Source organism: Salminus brasiliensis, chromosome 24 (assembly GCF_030463535.1).
Source record: "Salminus brasiliensis chromosome 24, fSalBra1.hap2, whole genome shotgun sequence".
Taxonomy (NCBI): Eukaryota; Metazoa; Chordata; class Actinopteri; order Characiformes; family Bryconidae; genus Salminus; species Salminus brasiliensis.
Window position 1 is genome coordinate 5,668,673 of NC_132901.1, and position 17,454 is coordinate 5,686,126.

General features: G+C 45.9%; 1 protein-coding gene across 4 annotated transcripts in view; it reads left to right on the forward strand.

Annotated features, from left to right (window-relative positions):
• Positions 1-17,454, forward strand: part of ndst3 (N-deacetylase/N-sulfotransferase (heparan glucosaminyl) 3) — a 126,870-nt gene that overhangs the window by 19,050 nt on the left and 90,366 nt on the right. For 3 of the 4 annotated variants that reach the window (XM_072669916.1, XM_072669914.1, XM_072669917.1), the window contains exon 2: positions 1,980-3,250. In XM_072669916.1, the coding sequence (XP_072526017.1) occupies positions 2,264-3,250 (987 nt within the window). In that variant the 5' untranslated portion in view covers positions 1,980-2,263. Of the gene's footprint in view, positions 1-85; positions 734-1,979; positions 3,251-17,454 lie in introns of those variants that run through there. The other variant, XM_072669918.1, reaches the window with a different exon arrangement.

The following is a 17,454-nucleotide window of genomic DNA, read 5'->3' on the forward strand; positions in this document are numbered from 1 at the left end:
CGTGTGTTTGAGCCTGTGTGTGTGTGTGTGTGTGTGTGTGTGTATTCCCGTGTCTCTGTTCTGTTGCTGCCCAGGAAGGCGCTGGAGATGCGATGTTGTGGAATGTCGCGCTGCTCTCGCGGAGAGATGCTCGCGCTGTTTTGTGTTTTTTTGAAATTCCGGACATTCTGTATCGCAACGGTTTTAACGGCTGTTTTTAACGGCGGGGTTCGTTTCGAGTCGTAGTGTTTGTTTTTTATTCCGTTGGGTTTTAACGAGCCGCTGGCCCCGTTAGTTTGTGAAGCACGGCTATCGATCGACCGTATAGGCTGATAGAAGCTCATGGCGCCATTTTTCAGTCCAAAAAGTGTGCAGTCTGAGGTAAATCCCCATCAGAAGAGCCGCCTTTCCCAGTCCAGAGGAATTCCACCACCGCCGCCGGTACCTGGACAGAGCTGGAGGAGGAAACTGCTGGAGGCAGCTGGTGGTCGGTCCGAGAAACTTTCCCCCCACACAGCTGTTCCTCAGCTCTGTGTTTCCCCTTGCTCTTTCTTTACGACCTCAGGCTGTTATTCGGTTCCGAATAGAGACCGAGAGCCGCCCGCGACTGACCGGTGAAAGTTAATGCAGCGCGCGGTGCGCCGGTCTGCACACAGCCGTCCTCTCTGACGGGAGAGACGAGGCGCCGCCTCGTGGGAGAAGCCGAGTCCGGCGAGAAGCGCGCGCAGCAGGAGCTCGAGGACGGAAAGCGAGGGTGAGGGTTTTGGAGAGGAAAAGGGAGAAAGATGGGAATGAGCTGGGAAAACTGGGAGGCAAACAAGGAAAGGGGAAAGTAAGAGAACGATGGGAAACATAGGAAGAGGTAGAAAGCAAAAGAAGGAAAATCCCTGAGAAAGATGATCAAACAAGTTGACAAAACAGAACTGAATGAAAAAGTGGGAAATCTGGAGAAAAAAGGAATAGCGGAAAAAGAAGGGATACAAGGAATAAGGTGGGAAACAAAGATTGGAATGGTGCATAGTGAAAGATGGGAAACTGGAAAGAGGAGCTAGTCATAAAAGCAAGAAATCGGACACATATATGAGAAAAGTAAGGGGATAACGGGAGATATGAGAAATATGAGAAAGGCAATGAACTATAGGAATGAAAGGGAGATGAGAAGGACAGCAAAACAGGATGGGAGACACGAAGAGAAACTTTTTTTCAAGGCTCATTGAATTGAAGAAGGTCAGTCTGTGTTCTGGGATATGCGAGGAATTACCCTGTGGTTCCTTAAGGACAACACAAGCGATAAAACACAGGAGGACGAGAGGGAGAAGCGCTTGTCTAGTTTGTCTAGTAGCCCAGATGCATAAGTGCTGTGTTCGTGAATATCAGTGGTCGTAGAAAAGTGTATGCAGAAACCATGGAGTTGTCAAATGCTGTCATGGAGTACTGCAGCATTTGCTCCTTGTCCACGGGTAGGAGATTGTTTATATGTCTGGGGAAAAGAGAGGAATATCGAGGCGTCTATGGTCTGTGGATCCCGACTCATTTTGGTTTCATACAAGAGCCTTCTTGCTGCTGGGCTGTTCGGTGGATAAATATTGCCTTGAGATGTTGTTTTTGTGGACTTGATTTAATCGTGAGAGAGTGTGTGTGTGTGGGTGGGTGTGTGTTTGTGTAATGGTCTCTCCGTCAGAGCCACCTTGGGGCTCTTATTGGCTTGGCCCCCTCCTCCACTTCCTATTTATGTCCGACCAATCATGTGGGCCCTCGGGAAGTGTTGGCCACAGCTGGTGAAGTGTTGATTGAAAACAACCCGAAGGCTGACGGCTCAGTTTGTCCCTCAAGAGCACCCTTACCCTCCCTTGATGAACACCCGGCGGAGAGAAAGAGAGAGAGAGAGAGAGAGACTCATACACATATTCACACAGACACAGGTCTCCATCGGTAATGGTACAGAGACTAACGAGAGACATGTCTTTGTTTTCTTCTTCATCTCCTTCTTCTTCTAACAGGTTGGAAGCAGGACCATGGATGGCGCTCTGTCCCGCTAGGGTTTGGGGAATTGTGAAAGTCAAGCACTTTTTTCCATCTTCTCAACTCCTGCCTTCTCTGAATCCTGACCATAGGGACAGAACATCTGACGTGGCACTTACCTTTAAAGCGAAGTCAGGACTTTTAGCCCACACAGTGCGATGGTCACATGACTGCACCGTGATTGCCAGTCAGCCAGTCCACTGCTTCCGCCTGGCTTAGTGACAAATCGGAGACTCCCTATCACACATGTGCGGCGTTTGCCATGAATCTGGCTGTGAAGCTGCGGAGGAACTTGAGGAGGCTGGTCATCCTCCTCGCCACCTTCTGCATGGTCAGTGTCATCATCTCCGCTTACTATCTGTACACAGGCTCCACCCAGGAGCTGGACGTGGCGGACCGCGGCGCCGGCCCGGACTGTGACGACCTGCGGGCCCTCCCTTTTCGGCAAGCGGAGCCACGGACCCCTAAGCCAATGGACCCGTCGAGGAAAGACCCTGTTGTTCTGGTGTTTGTGGAGAGCCAGTACTCCCAGCTGGGGCAGGACATCATCGCCATCCTGGAATCCAACCAGTTCCGCTACCATGCTGAGATTGCCCCAGGCAAAGGTGACATCCCACCTCTGACCCACAAGGGCCGTGGTCGCTATGCTCTGGTCATCTACGAAAACGCGCTCAAGTACGCAGGCATGGACGCGTGGAACCGAGACTTACTGGACAAGTATTGCATGGAGTATAGCGTGGGCGTCATCGCCTTCCACCGCGCTAGCGAGAACTCCCAGCCTGCCCTGCACCTCAAGGGCTTCCCACTAACGCTACGAACCAACGTAGCGTTGCGCGACTGCTGCGTCAATCCGCGCTCCCCGCTGCTGTACATTACACGAGCAGAGGTGGACCACGGACCACTCCCAGGTGAAGACTGGACAGTGTTCCAGTCAAACCACTCCACATACGAACCTGTATTGCTGGCTAAGCCGCGGCCCAGCTCAGACGATGCGAACAAGCAGGTGCAGACAGGGTTGCACGGGCTCCAGGCCACCGTGGTGCAGGACTTGGGCCTCTATGATGGCGTACAGCGGGTCTTGTTCGGGCAAGGTCTGGGATACTGGCTACATAGACTCATACTGGTGGACGCCATCGCATACCTCACTGGCAGGAAACTGTCGCGGTCTCTGGAGCGCTACATCCTAGTGGACATCGATGACATCTTTGTTGGGAAGAAGGGGACAAGGATGAACGTGGACGATGTAAAGGTACGTGGAATTGCTGTGTATTTTTCTGTGTATATGTATTATTGCAGTTCCAGAGCTGAAATGAGTATTAGTAGTGGGTTAATCTCTAGTTATTGGAGTGAGGTATACGAGTCTGGAACCGCTGGCAGTTGTGGAACCCTTATCAGTTCTATACAAAGCCATTTTAAAACAAGAGCTTTTCTGTCATAGAGAAGAACCGTTAAAGCAGCTAAGGAGCCATTTAAGCATTTACATGCTTCATTGAGTTGTCATGAATCTATATAAAGCCAAGCCTTTACTAAAGAACCCCCGAAGAGGGTATGTAAATGACCTCTTTTTTTTGACTGGCTGCCCTGTAATGTGACTGTTGTGCAGCCTGGTCATAAGTTTAGTACCACATAGGCTTTATATTTTGATAAACAGTAAACAGAGGGTTTAGGCACCTGCGCTGTTAAATACATAAGGTCCTTGAGGAACCAGTGGAGGTTATTTAGTCAGAACGTTTTGAGGAATCTCTTAATATGCTTTGAGGAACCTTCAAGAAAAAAGGTTCCTTAAATGTTTCTCAAAACACCTTATGAGGTTTCAAGTTTTAAACTGAAGAACCTCCAGAAGTTCCTCAAAGATCTTTTACTTTTAACAGTGTTTCAGCACATTATTAAAATAATTTCTGAGAGGGGTTCACTGTAAAACTCCAGGTCACATTAGAACAGGTGCAGGTAAGCGTACTAGAAAGAGTTGAGATCTTGTGAGCTAGCTTGAAGAACAAAGCTAGGTTCCAGATTTCTCCTGGAAGTCCATCACCTGATTTAACATATTTAAGCACTGATTTACCAAACCAGTTGTTGGATGATTAGAACTATTAGGAGTCAGAGTCTGATCTTTGTGTGCGTATAATTAATACAACCGCTCAGTTTAGATCAGACGAGTTGCTGATTAATACTGAAGAGCAATTTCTTTATTTTTAGTAACAGATAAAATCTATAATGAGAGTAATTTAATAATTAATCAATTAATTCTGTTGCCGACTACTGATGTGCAAGAACTGCTTTTATAGGGAGGTGAATGCGCTCTGATTCGGTCTTCTATAGTGTTTGTGTGCTAGCGTTAGCCTCCAGTAAGTTCTGAATGTTTAACATTAGCAATTTAACGTATTGACCTCTCCCTGTACACGGTATGACATTATGAAACTAACATCATCAATCTACCTATATTTTATTCAACTAATTATGAGCATAGGAAATGACGTACCGGTTCCTAAGATGTTTTCGCTCAATGGTTAACCACATTCAAAACCATAGAAAGCCGCCATAGCCCCGTCTCTTTAGTTGTGTGACATGTTGGTTGGGTCAATGACAGGATGTCACAATTAAAATTAGGACCATGTTATTCGATTGCTGCAAGTTCCCTCAAGTGAGAAATAAAAGTGTACTCATTTCCAAAAGACCACACACAGCCAGGGGAGACGGCTGGGTGCCTGCTAGCAACAGGCAGGGCATTTAGGCCTTCCTTTACCAGAGGCCACTGATGCCCTCTGCACTATAGGAACAGATATTCCCAACTTTTCCACAAACAGAGTAATTGTAATCGTCCAAATTGCAGTACAGCTACACTGCATCTCTAGTGTGAACACGCTCAGTTTCAACCAGTGTGGCAGGAGGACTGCAGAGTCGCTGCTTCGCTCGCCTTTTCGTGCTGGGAGCCAGTTCCCAGCAGAGAGGACATTAGCCTCCTGGCCATGTAGTGAAAACCTGTAGAGAGGAGCCTAGCTTCGCGGCCATGGAGCGAGAGCCATCACAGAGACTTGGGTTTACTGAAGTGGTGTTTTGGGTGTGTTTGGTGCTGTTATGTGTAATTAAATCACATTTGGGTTCACTGACGTCCCTCACTGCTTCTGTGGCTCTGAGCTTTGACTGGAGGTCCGAGCATATTACTCCGCCTCTCCACAGGCTGAGATAACGCGAGGTAGACATATACATCTGGGCATGTCACATCAGGCAAACATATTTAATCCGCAGAAAGCAAAAACTGCCTTCTTAAATTCCTTTCAAGGCATCTGCTGAAGATACCTGATCATTTATTCATGATTTATGTCTAGAGCACACACTCGTCATTTTGACAGCTGGATGTTTAAAATGCATGCATGTGAACTCCTCCAATCACCAGCAATGCCCTCAACACTAGGAGGGTCCTCCGACACATGTAAAGCCAGCCACTGCCTCTTTTCGAACCACTGCTGATTCAACATCGCTAGGTAATAAAGCACACTCGGGAGAAAAGTCTGGCTCCCCAGCTCGCACCACACTCGTCGAGTGATGTAGGGAGAGAGTGCCATCAACCCACCCCTGAGAGAGCAAGGCCAATTGTGCTCTCCTGGACTCTGGCTGCTGATGGCAAGCAGCATGAGCAGGGATTCCAGTGGATCACTCTAAGCCCATAGTATTCCTGTTGTTTACCTAAATGGTCTATACCTAGTCTGCATTGGTATGCTCCTGTTGTCCTATTGTTGCATATTGATTACACATTGGTTTGGAAAGGCTGTAGCATGCTGCAGTAAGTTAACTCCCACTGAGTTGGTTCTGCTTCCTGATATCCAGAACTAATTTTAGACAACGCTGCTACTGCTTCTGCTGCTGCTGCTGCTGCTGGCACCACAGCATTTTGGAGGACAAAGTAGATGTTTCCATGCAAAATGTCTCATATCCTAACCGCCCTTCTACAACAAGGGCTTGAGAGCCATTATCGCAGTGGTAAAGCACTATTGTGTGTGAACGTGTGAACTGCCGTGTATGAAAGCACTTCTGTTTTTCAGACAAATTCACTAGCACCCTCCTGGCACTTTGTGTCTCTGAACCAGAGATAGTAGCATACACACTCAAACTGCCTCAGCATACCAAATGCTGCACTCACACACACACACACATACACACACACACACACACACACACACACACACTAATAATAACCAAGATATATCAGCCTATATCAGACTACTGATTCTTCTCGCTTCTTCATTTTAAAGGTCTAAGGTGTTTATCCTAGTCATAGGCACCTGTAAAAGTAAAAGGGGAGTAAACATACATTGTAGCTCCTCCCAAATCTTTTTCCTCTAGCTTAGTCATGACCAGTTTCCACCCACTAGCTAGGTCTCCCTCCCCATCACACAGTGCTGGGAGGGTGGAAGCTGACATCAGCTTCCTCAGAGATATATAAAGGCACCTCCACATCTTTTCAGACTACTGCTAATGCAGTGTCATTGGACAGCTGAACACGCTTGGAGCAGACCTACCCACCCAGGAGGCTAGCGAGGCTAGGTGTGAGCTTTGGACCACGTGTTTGTGGACACCCCTTCTAATGAATGCTTTCAGCTACTTTAAGTTGCACCCATTGCTGACACAGATCACTTAGGAGTACTGAGGGGAGAGAGCGCCATCTACCCCCCGGAGGAAACACGGTCCTGCTGACTCTATCAGCTGATGGCAAATTGGCATAGCTCAGTATTTGAAATCGCCATCCCACGGGCCATAGAGGAAGTTCGTTAGACTGCAAACCCTGAATGAGCAGGTGTCCCGATACTTTTGTCCATATAATGTATTTGGTTATAGTTATTTATTGTCTTGACAATTTGATGATGTATTTTTATTATATTATGACTTCTGTTGAAATAATGAGTAGGATGTCACAACAACCAACATATTAACATTAAACAGTGACAACCCAGCCTGTTTAATTCTAGGGGATAAAGATCAGTTGGGAATGTAGTGGGAAATATAGGATATGGCCCAGTTAATAATGCATGAGGCTTCAGAGGCTGTGGTTTACAGGCTTCAGCTTATTATCGCTAAAAACTCCTTTAGCGGGTGTATTTTTTTTTATGCTTCGCATTTTTTCTACAGTGTTTAGGAATTACCGCACACCATGTGTTAGCTACTTAACAGTATTCCAGAGTTATTGCATGGAACTGCAAAACTGCGACATCGTCACATTCCTACTAGCTACTTAGATCAGTTAAAAGCAGCCTGACTCGCTGCTAGTGCTTGTGTTTGATCCGGTTGTTTTTGTGCGTGCACGGGAGATTATGTGTGCGTAAAAGAGCGAGAGAATGAGAGCGAGAGTTTGTGTGCGTTTCCATGAATCGGAGTGGGTGTTTGAGTTGGCCTGGCCGAGTATAAAGAGGCTATTTAGAGGAACAAGAGCAGTTAAATGGTGTTCAGTCACTCTTTCACGCACTCGTTCATTCTCTCCTTTCCCACGTTTACCCCCCTCTATGAGCCTCTTCAGCAGATTGAAAGGTCGCACTTGGTCTATTGTGTGATGACTTCATGACTTGCTGAGCCTCGTTCAGTGTGTGTGTGTGTGTGTGTGTGTGTGTGTGTGATTAAGAGAATATTCTGTTTTGTGGAGATTTAATGTAGGTTTGCATTCCTTCTCTTATTTAACCACTCACACACTGAAGCAGCATGGTACACTATATGTCCAAATGTTTGCGGACACCCCTTCTTATTCGGCAACTTTAAGTTATTGACACAGATGTGCAAAAGCACACACACTTTACTAGTGCCTGTAGAGAACAAATATTGCCAACAGAATAGAACTGGAATCTGGAGCAGACGAACATGAACCTGTTAGCACCATGTCTAATGCCAGGTGTGGGCTAGAGGGGTATAAAGCCCCCCAGCATTGAGCTGTGGAGCAGTGGAAAAGCTGTGCTCTCTGGAATGATGGTGCTCCCTCCAATATTTCTGGATTAAGCTGGGTGATCATCCAACATCCTGACCTCACTAAGGCTGTTGTTGCTGAATGCAATCAATCAGAGTCTCACAGCAGTGCTCAGAGATTTGGTAGACTCCAACAAATGCAGGATAAACTATTTTTAATAGTCTTGCTTAGTGATAGTTGTATAAAGTTTCAGATATCATGGTCTGTTTTCATGTTCCACTGTAAAAAGCTAAACTCCTTTATTTACCTTCTGAGAACGTCCCCACTGCTGCCGGCTGGGCAGTAATATCCATCATTAATGGGGCCTTGAGGACACCAGATTTGATTAAAACAGCCCAGAGAAACTAACAGAGCTAACATCACCTCAATCAGCATGAGTGTGTGCTGTTTGAGACCAGATTCGTTACCAGGCCGGATTCCTTCGTTTTTCCCTCCGAAATCGATAACAGCCCAAGACCCACACCCATCCGCACTGATAGCCATCGATTAAGATATACCATCTGCAGTGGATAGCTTTGTTAATGGCTGTAGATTAGCGTGCCTGATAAATAATGTAACACATTTATGTAAATAGTGATTCTCTGAGGAACCGAGAGTCTGATCAGTAGAATACAAGGCTCATCTCAGTCATGAATAAATATACAGCAGTACAATTCCTAGGGGTGGGCAACATGGCCAAAAAGTTAGCATCACGAAAGCTATGGTGGAAAAAGAATAGAAGCAGCGGCTCATTCTATTCGGTCAGCTTACAGAAATTAGGGCTGTGTATCAGCAAGAACTTGGCCATACGAAAGGTCTCATAATACGAGGGTTACTGTTCGTTCGTCACACTTCCTGGTTCACCCCTTGTTCTAGTTAACTCTATGAACTACACTACCCATGATTCCCCTCAGACTCACATCCCTCAGACATTCACAAGCGTGAACAGCTCTAGGCTTCAAAAACAAATCAAGTGAATCCCGAGCCATGCCGCTTTGCCATCAGCAGCCAGAGTGTGAGAGAGCGTAATTGGCCATGCTCTCTCTGGGTGGGTAGATGGTGCTCTGTCCCCTCATCACTCTTAAAGCGATGCTGGCCGGCCCAGGTGTCTTGTTAGGGACCCTGTGCTTTCCCATGAGCGGCTGATCGGCTGACCGGTGATGTTAAGTCCTTACAAAGAAGGTAAGGAACTCCGCCAGTTCAGTCTGAGACCGTAAATTTTCACGCCTCATGAGCTTTCAAGTCTGTGGTGAGTCTTGCAGCCTTCTGCACTGTATTACACATGTGACTGACAGACATGAATGAAAGGTTTAAAGAAAAAAAGAAAACAGAATGCAGCGTTTATTTAAGGGTGTCACTGAGGACAAAATACTAAGAGGAAGTACAGGAGGCATATACAAACACAACACACACTCGCACACTCATGTAGCCTACACCAAGCTCTTTGTCTCACTTCACAAGCGAGGAGTGTGAATTCCATTTGCAGCCAGATTGCTCTCCAGATGTTGGACTTATTGCTGAGAGCTTTATAGGAGTTACTGCATTTAAAGCGCTAAATGCTACTTCCTGTCGATTCCTGCTTCGGCGCCAGTACACACTACAGTCAAGTCAATCAGGTCACAATGAAGACAAGATGTCTATTAGATTACATTTAACCATGAAAAGCATTGATCAAGTATTGAAGGCTCCTGAATTTGATCCCAGTACCTTAAAGCAACAGGGTCTGGGTTCACATGTGAAGATTTTCCCCAATCCGACTGAATTCATTCCGATATAGTAAGACTATGGATTAAGACTGGGGGGTTCTGTTTATATGCACGCTGCAAGGACAGTTGGTCAGTGTTCTTCAAGCACTGGCGATATCCACCATACGCTCGCTTGTATCACCATATGAGCGTGGTATACGGTATTACCGTGGGTGGTCATTCAGTAATGTTAGACTCTCAATCTGACCATTACAAGTGTTAAACTGCGAAGGAGAGAGAAGCTGGTTCGCATTGGCGTAGTAAGCAGCATAACAGTCTGTTCACTGTTCACAGAAAGCCCACCTATGATCGAGCTTTTGCTGTTGAAAGGACAGAAAGCCGTGGTTTTGGGTCTTTAGCCCACTCGCTAAGCTAGCCATTACTTGAGCTACCTGAGCTACAGCGCCACCGAGAATCAATACAGGCCTGTGTAGCTGCTGTTGACTAACTGCTGAGCTGCCGACACAAGTGTTGACGATAAAAACCTGTGTCAGTAAGCAATGTCCAGCGGTTCTGCTGTGTTTGGACTGGCAGCTGGCTATCAAGGCTTAGATAAGTTAGCTAGCAGGCTAAAACACCACAGCACAGAACGTGTTAGAGGCGGCGTGGAATTCTCCATCCCTTCCTTCGCCAGCATCTCACCTGTCTGCGACAGTTTCAAATAACAGCTCAGTGCTGGTGGCCTTTATATCCCTCTAGCCCACACATGGCCTTAGACATGAAACCAGTAGATTCTCCACCCCAGAGAGTCCTATTTTATTGGCAGTACTTCCCCATAGGGACAAGACAAGCTTTTTTCTTTGCTCAAAAATGCCTAGAACGTCTGCTGGGACATGGACACACCTTTCCCACCTGCCTACAATGCAGTATTAGCAGGTTTCTCAGTCTGTTATTTGCTGTTAATTATTTTCGGTTAGCTGGACTCAGCCCCGGCATTATAAGTAGCCGAGCCCTCTCTTACATGTGTGCGTGTGTGTGTGTGCCATTAATTGCTGGTGCGTTCGGTTCCTAATGGTGATGTTGGGAGGGAAAAGGTTACGGCCGAATTCATTACGCTTTCCCCCAGATGTCTTTAACTTATGTGCGGTGTCACACTCCTGCCTCCGATTGGCTGGGGCTAATTTAGAGCGAATGAGGTTGCTGTACGTGCGTTTGTGTGTGTGCTGGGAGGAAGTGAAGGGTAGTGGTGGTGGTGGGGGGGGGGGGCTGGTATTCAGGGAGAGAATTAGTGCCGGTCGTTCTGGAGCTCGGCTGGAAATGTCATCGGAAAATTCCCGGAGGATCGCGGGCAGAGAGGAGAGAGAGAGCTTTGATCTGTCAGCCATTGTTTTTAGATTTGCTTAGAGAGAGCGGCCTGTATCTGCTACTGCGAGGCATCCACAGTGCAGCCCAGTGTGTCTGTGTGTGTGTGTGTGTGTGTGTGTGCACTTGTGCTGAGCCCCATTACTAAGCCACTGGAATGAAATGAAAGGTAACAGTTAATCAATGGTGAGCCAATCAATGGAGTGCGAACAGAGAGAAAGAGAGGGAGGGGAGAGAGAGAGAGAGAGAGAGAGAGAGAGAGAGAAGGAAAAGATAAAGAATAGAGAAAGAAAAAGAGAGCGATACAATGAGAGAAAACGAGAAAGAAAAAAGCACAGAGAAAGAGAAAAAGAGAGAGAGAAAGAGAGAGAGGAGAAGGAAAAGAGGAGTAGAGAGATAATAAGGAAGAAAGAGGAAAGAGAAGGAGAGAGGAGGGAAAGAGAAGGAGAGAGGAGGGAAAGAGTGGAAGAGAGTGCTAAAAAAAGCTAAAGAATCGAGAGAGCAAAAATAGATAGAAAATAAGAGAGAGTAAGTCAGGACTTCAGTGAAAATCTAGAGAAGAATCTGTTAGAATACCGTCGAATTTCCCACCTGCTGTCTTTCTGTGGGAATGTGAGAAGAGGACTACCACCTAAAACCTAAAGTTCTGCCCAAAACCACAAAAGAATGTTCAGCCAGTGTTAGTTTGTGGCCCACTATTCCCTATTTAACAGTTCAACTTGAAGCAAGTGTGTGCTGATGTGCAGAGGTAAAAGCCTGCCTGCCGTGCCGTTAGCTACATGTTTTTCCTATTAAAACTTTGCTGAGCGCTTCACTTAACACCCACCTTTAGTATAGATCTGCGGCGTCATGCCGCCTCCGAATAGTAGCATTATCGAACTCCCGCCTGCACCGTTGAACTTTTTTCAGCCTCCCTCAAAAATCTCCAGTAGGGCAGATAGCATGTCTGGAAGTCTCTCCAGTACGGACGAAAGACGAGTTTGTGTTGGCCGAAGTGCGTCCTACCCGCCCGCCGTTGTGCTAACCACTGTTTAGCGAACTGTTCAGTGTGGAAAGCAGCCACCAAGAGCAGAGCTTTTTTTATTTCAAATCCAGCAGGGTTAATTCTCCCCACTCAGTCCATGTAAACGTTAGCAACATTAGCGAGGGCCCTGAACATCACAACTAGCAAAGAGGCACAGCATCACACTCTGACATTAAATTACTCACCAAGACACGGCACTGAGGGGTCTGTTTCTCAAGGGGTTCAACCAAACCAAAATGATTGGTTGTAGCCTAAACTATTGTTTACGACACGCCTGGAAGCCGTTAATGAACGCGGAAGTGTAGATATTGGCCTATTACACTCAAATGTCTTTTGATATATAGACTTATCTGAATTTGGCACAGTGGAAAATGATGATCTGAGTTGTGACACAAACTAATGGCTGAGTGAGTTCACACTACACGATTTTAGCCCTGATTTTCCACACGTCGACAGGTTTTGGAAGTCACCGGAGGCAAATCGGTGTTCACTCGAGGCTCTGAAATCGGCTCTATATCACTATGTGTGAATTGTACAAAGACACGACCCGACCCGAGTTGAAAAAAATATCTAGCATGCTAAATATCTGGACCTGTCGGCGAGTTGAAATCCTGTAGTGTGAAAAGGGTCACGACCATGTCATAGGTGGCAATAAGTGCGGTTTCGCGCTCCAGCCAATGAGAACGCAAGTAGAGAGGAAAGCTGAGGAAGAATCGAAAGGACTCTCTAAATCCAGTCTTATCATGCATCTACATGTATGTGTGTGTGTGTGTGTGTGTGTGTGTGTGTGGTGCAGGCATAATATAGTTTCTATCAGAACACACTGGTGTACACTCAACCATAATACCTATGTTTTCATTGCAAAAATGTAGATTTTTTTTCTTTCCAGCTCCCTCTGCAGAACAGACCATCCCTGCTGGCCTCGCATCCCAACCCACTGCTTCACCCATATTCTTTTCTCTTTTTTTTTTTTTTTTTTCAGTCCATATCAACGCACACCAAATTTAACCGCTGGCTTCTTGCAGAAACATCCACATCCATGTTTTTTTTCCCAATAAAAAAACGTGCGGTATCGCTATAAGTCGTGTAGTGTGTCGAAGCCATAACCCTGCAGTGTGGAGGCTGCACCTCAGCCTAGCTAGCTTTTACTGGATTACAGAGGGGAATCAGAATAATATAGGATTGGACTATTTGACTGATTAAGTCTGATTTAGTAATCAGAAACACTTATGATAAAACAGGGAGCCAGGATAAATCTGGTGAAAAATCTTCTTGTTTCTCTGGGAGACCCATTGCACCCATTGCTAACACAGATGTGCAGTCCTGTAGAGAAGTACTGCCAATAGAATAGCAACAACTCTCTGGAGCTGATTATCATGAACCTATGGCACCATGCCTAATGCCAGGTGTGGGCTAGAGAAGTATAAAGCTCCCAGCATTGAGCTGTGGAGCAGTGGAAGAACTGTGCTCTCTGGAATGATGGAGCTCCATCCGGTGCTTTTGATATGAGTCGGGGAGTTGGAGATGAGGTGGGGTGGTGATAAATCAACATCCTGACCTCACCAACACTCTTGCTGCTAAATGCAATCAAATTCTCGCAGCAGTGCTCCAGAATCTAGTAGAAAGATTTCAGAAGAAGCAATGAATGAGCAGGTGTCCCAATACTTTTGTCCATATAGTGCATGTAATCAGAGAGAAAAAGCTCGCCACAATACATACGTTATACATATACAATACATATGTATATTACATATTATAACATATGTTATAACACTGTTATTACGGATCTGTAACGCGTTCTAGCCTTGTGTGTTGCCGAACACTGTGTCATAGAGAGAAATGTCCGTGGCATTTGAGTGTGAGTGTGTGTGTGCGTGTGCTAGGTGTTGTAGATTAGAATGTCACTCTCGCTGACTGGTTGCCATATCTCCCATCAGCCCCTGGGACTGGGTGGAGGAGTAGAGGGACGCCGGTGATAAATGAGTCAACACACACACTGAGGCGGGATTCACCCTCTGTGTGTGTGTGTGTGGCATAGGTGTTTAGATGAGGGACTGGATTCCCCCAAGTAGAGATCAGAAGGGCCAACCCTTGCATTGTGTGCGAGGAAACAGACGTGTATGTGCATGTGTGTGTGTGTGTGTGTATTTGGTTGTCTGTGTGTGTGTGTGTGTATTTGTGTAAGTGTGACTGCTGTTAACGTAATGTCACTGGATCTCAACACGCTTGCAGCAGAACACTAACGGCCTGTTCTGCTACATCAGCTAACAGATGCTCACACTAACTACTGTAGAATCGACCTAAGCAATGGGGGGGGGGGGGGCATCCTAGCTATGGCCCCCCAGAGAGAGCATGGCCATAACTTTTAGCTCTTAAAGGTTGTGGCTTCACCGTATGTGTTTGAGGTGAAAATGGCTAGATACAATTGCTGCAAATAAGCCATATTTCCACAACGACAGAAACACAGCAGTCCAGGAACTCACGTCGGAGTCTGAGGTCGTTCAGCTAGTTTTATGATGGAGTAAACGTCGGAGAAAAGAAGAGATGGTAAATCTGTTTGGCTAGAGTTAGCCATTAAAGCTAGAGTTAGCTTTTAGCCTAGCATGGATACCTGCTTGCCCTAACCCTGCAGTGTGGAGGCCGCACTTTAACCTGGCTAGCTTTTACTGTATTACAGCCACCGAGAGGGGAATAAATATTAGTATTTTACTTCTAAATATGATCAATTTATATAATATATGTTAAAAAAAAATAGTTACGACTTGTAGCTGGTGAGAAATCTGTCTGAATACCGTCACATTTCACAGGTTTCAGGAATATGAGAAGAGGACTAAAACCTTCTACCTAAAACGACATGAAAAGTCATGAAAAGTCCTTGTTACATTTTACCCACTGTTACCCAGTTTGTGCCCCACTGATGTGTGATGTGTAGTTTTCACGAGGTAAAAGCTTCCAGTGCTTGTTAGCTACATTAGCCTCATCGCTCCAGCACCAAAACTAAAGCAGCAAACTTCAAACACCAGCTGTATCTTGGCTGATATATGAGTTTTCACTGACTTTGATATGGATATGACTTTTTGGATGTCTAGCTTTAGCGTTGCAGTCTGTTAGCGTTAGCAGTGCTTGTTCACTGTTGTCGGTGAGTTTTCTGGGTAAGCTTTGCTAAAGCTGCGTGAGTGTGCACAGTTCCAGTGTTAGCTTCAAGGCAGCTGCATTCATATAGATGAGGATTAAGGACAAATCTACCATGGGTTTCCACCGTGTAGAACACACTACACACTCACCCCCTACCCCCTCCACACACACACACACACACACACACACACACACACACACTCTCACACATGAATCACACTGACGGAGAACAGAGGAAATGAAAGACGAAGAGAAGAATAAAAGCTCCAGAGAAGAAGGTCCTTTCCCTCTATGAAAACTGATAAGGAACCAAGACTAGGATGTTGAAGGCAGCAGGGAGGAGAGAAGAACGGGAAAAAAGAGGGCAAGAAAAAGGAACGGATACAGAAAAAAAGGGATTATGAGTGAAAAAGGGAAGAAGAGACGGTTTGAGATAGAGAAGACAAAGTAGAAGAGAGTGAGAGAGGGTAGGGGGGAGTGGTTTTTCCGTTGGCTGCAGATCCAGTAGCGCTTTAATGAGGTTTCATGTTGTCATATCAGAGATGCCTCCGAGTCAGCCCGTAGCGAACAGCGCCCATAATGGAACGCATAGCAGCGGCGTTCGCTCCTCTTTTTCCTCCGCTTCATTGATTCTGAGAGATACGCCGCGCATTGTTTTGGGACGCTGCGCATGTTTTGTTGACTTCAGGCCACGTTCATATGAAACGGGGAAACTACAAGTGCGCTGTTCAAATGATCACGTAATCAAAAGTGCATGCTGACCCCAGCTGCACTAGCGACTGTACACAAGTGTACTATATACAGCCACTCACTGGCCACTTTAGAAACGCCTACTTTGTACTTCTACAGTCTTGCCACTTTATTAGAAACCCCTACCTTGTGCTTCCATGCACTGGCCACTTTATTAGAAACCCCTACCTTGTGCTTCCATGCACTGGCCACTTTATTAGAAACCCCTACCTTGTACTTTCACTTACTGGCCACTTTATTAGAAACACCTCCTTAGCCACTTTATTAGAAACCCCTATCTTATGCTTCCACTTACTGGCCACTTTATTAGAAACACTTACCTTGTGCTTTCACTTACTGGCTACTTTACTAGAAACCCCTACCGTTGTACTTCCACACACTGGCCACTTTATTAGAAACCAATACCTTGTGCTTTTACTCACTGGCCACTTTAATAGAAACCCCTCACTGGCCACTTTATTAGAAACCAATACCTTGTGCTTTTACTCACTGGCCACTTTAATAGAAACCCCTCACTGGCCACTTTATTAGAAACCCCTCACTGGCCACTTTATTAGAAACCCTTATCTTGTGCTTTCACTAACTGGCCACTTTAATAGAAACACCTCACTGGTCACTTTATTAGAAACCCCTACCTTGTGCTTTCACTCACTGGCCATATTATTAGAAACCCCTATCTTGTGCTTCCACTTACTGGCCACTTTATTAGAAACTTCTCCTTAGCCACTTTATTAGAAACCAATACCTTGACCTTTCACTCACTGGCCACTTTAATAGAAACACCTTATTGGTCACTTTATTAGAAACCCCTATTTTGTGCCACCACTTACTGGCCACTTTATTGGAAACACTTACCTTGTGCTTTCACTCACTGGCCACTTTAATAGAAACACCTCATTGGTCACTTTATTAGAAACCCCTATCTTGTGCTTCCACTCACTGGCCACTTTATTAGAAACCCCTATCTTGTACTTCCACTCCCTGGTCCCTGGATGTATGCCCCGGACCCCACTTTGTGAACTACTTGGGAATCGAACCCCAGTCTACCATGTGGAAACGTGGAAAAGTGGTGTTACCCACTACACTAACCAACCATCAAACAAGAAGTTGTTTGAAGTCTGGTGGTCCACTGACTGATTTCTCTGATCTCTCTCACTTGATGATGTCATTCTTGTACATCCCACAATGTGAATGTTTTCACACACCGTTATCATCAGCAGCCTTTTACTTTTTATCAGTCTAGAACACAGTGACTGCAACCACAGTTTCTTAGCGCAAGCCCTGACGTCCTATAGGTGGTTCTAGCGCCCCTGTAAGCGTGTTACTCAGCGAAGCAGTGTGTGTTGAGCTGCAGTGAGTGACAGAATGTGCTGTGGGTTATGAAGTGTCTGAATCTGCTATTAAATCTGAGCCTTAGGAAGCAAGGGAGAAAAACTGGAACGCAGCGCCTCCATTAGCAACAGAAGAGTGAGGATCGATCCAGTGATATTTCTGCTCGGCGGAGGATGGGGTGTGTGCGCATGTGTATGGGTGTGTGTGTGTGTGTGTGGCTCTATAAAGGGTTAGGGAGG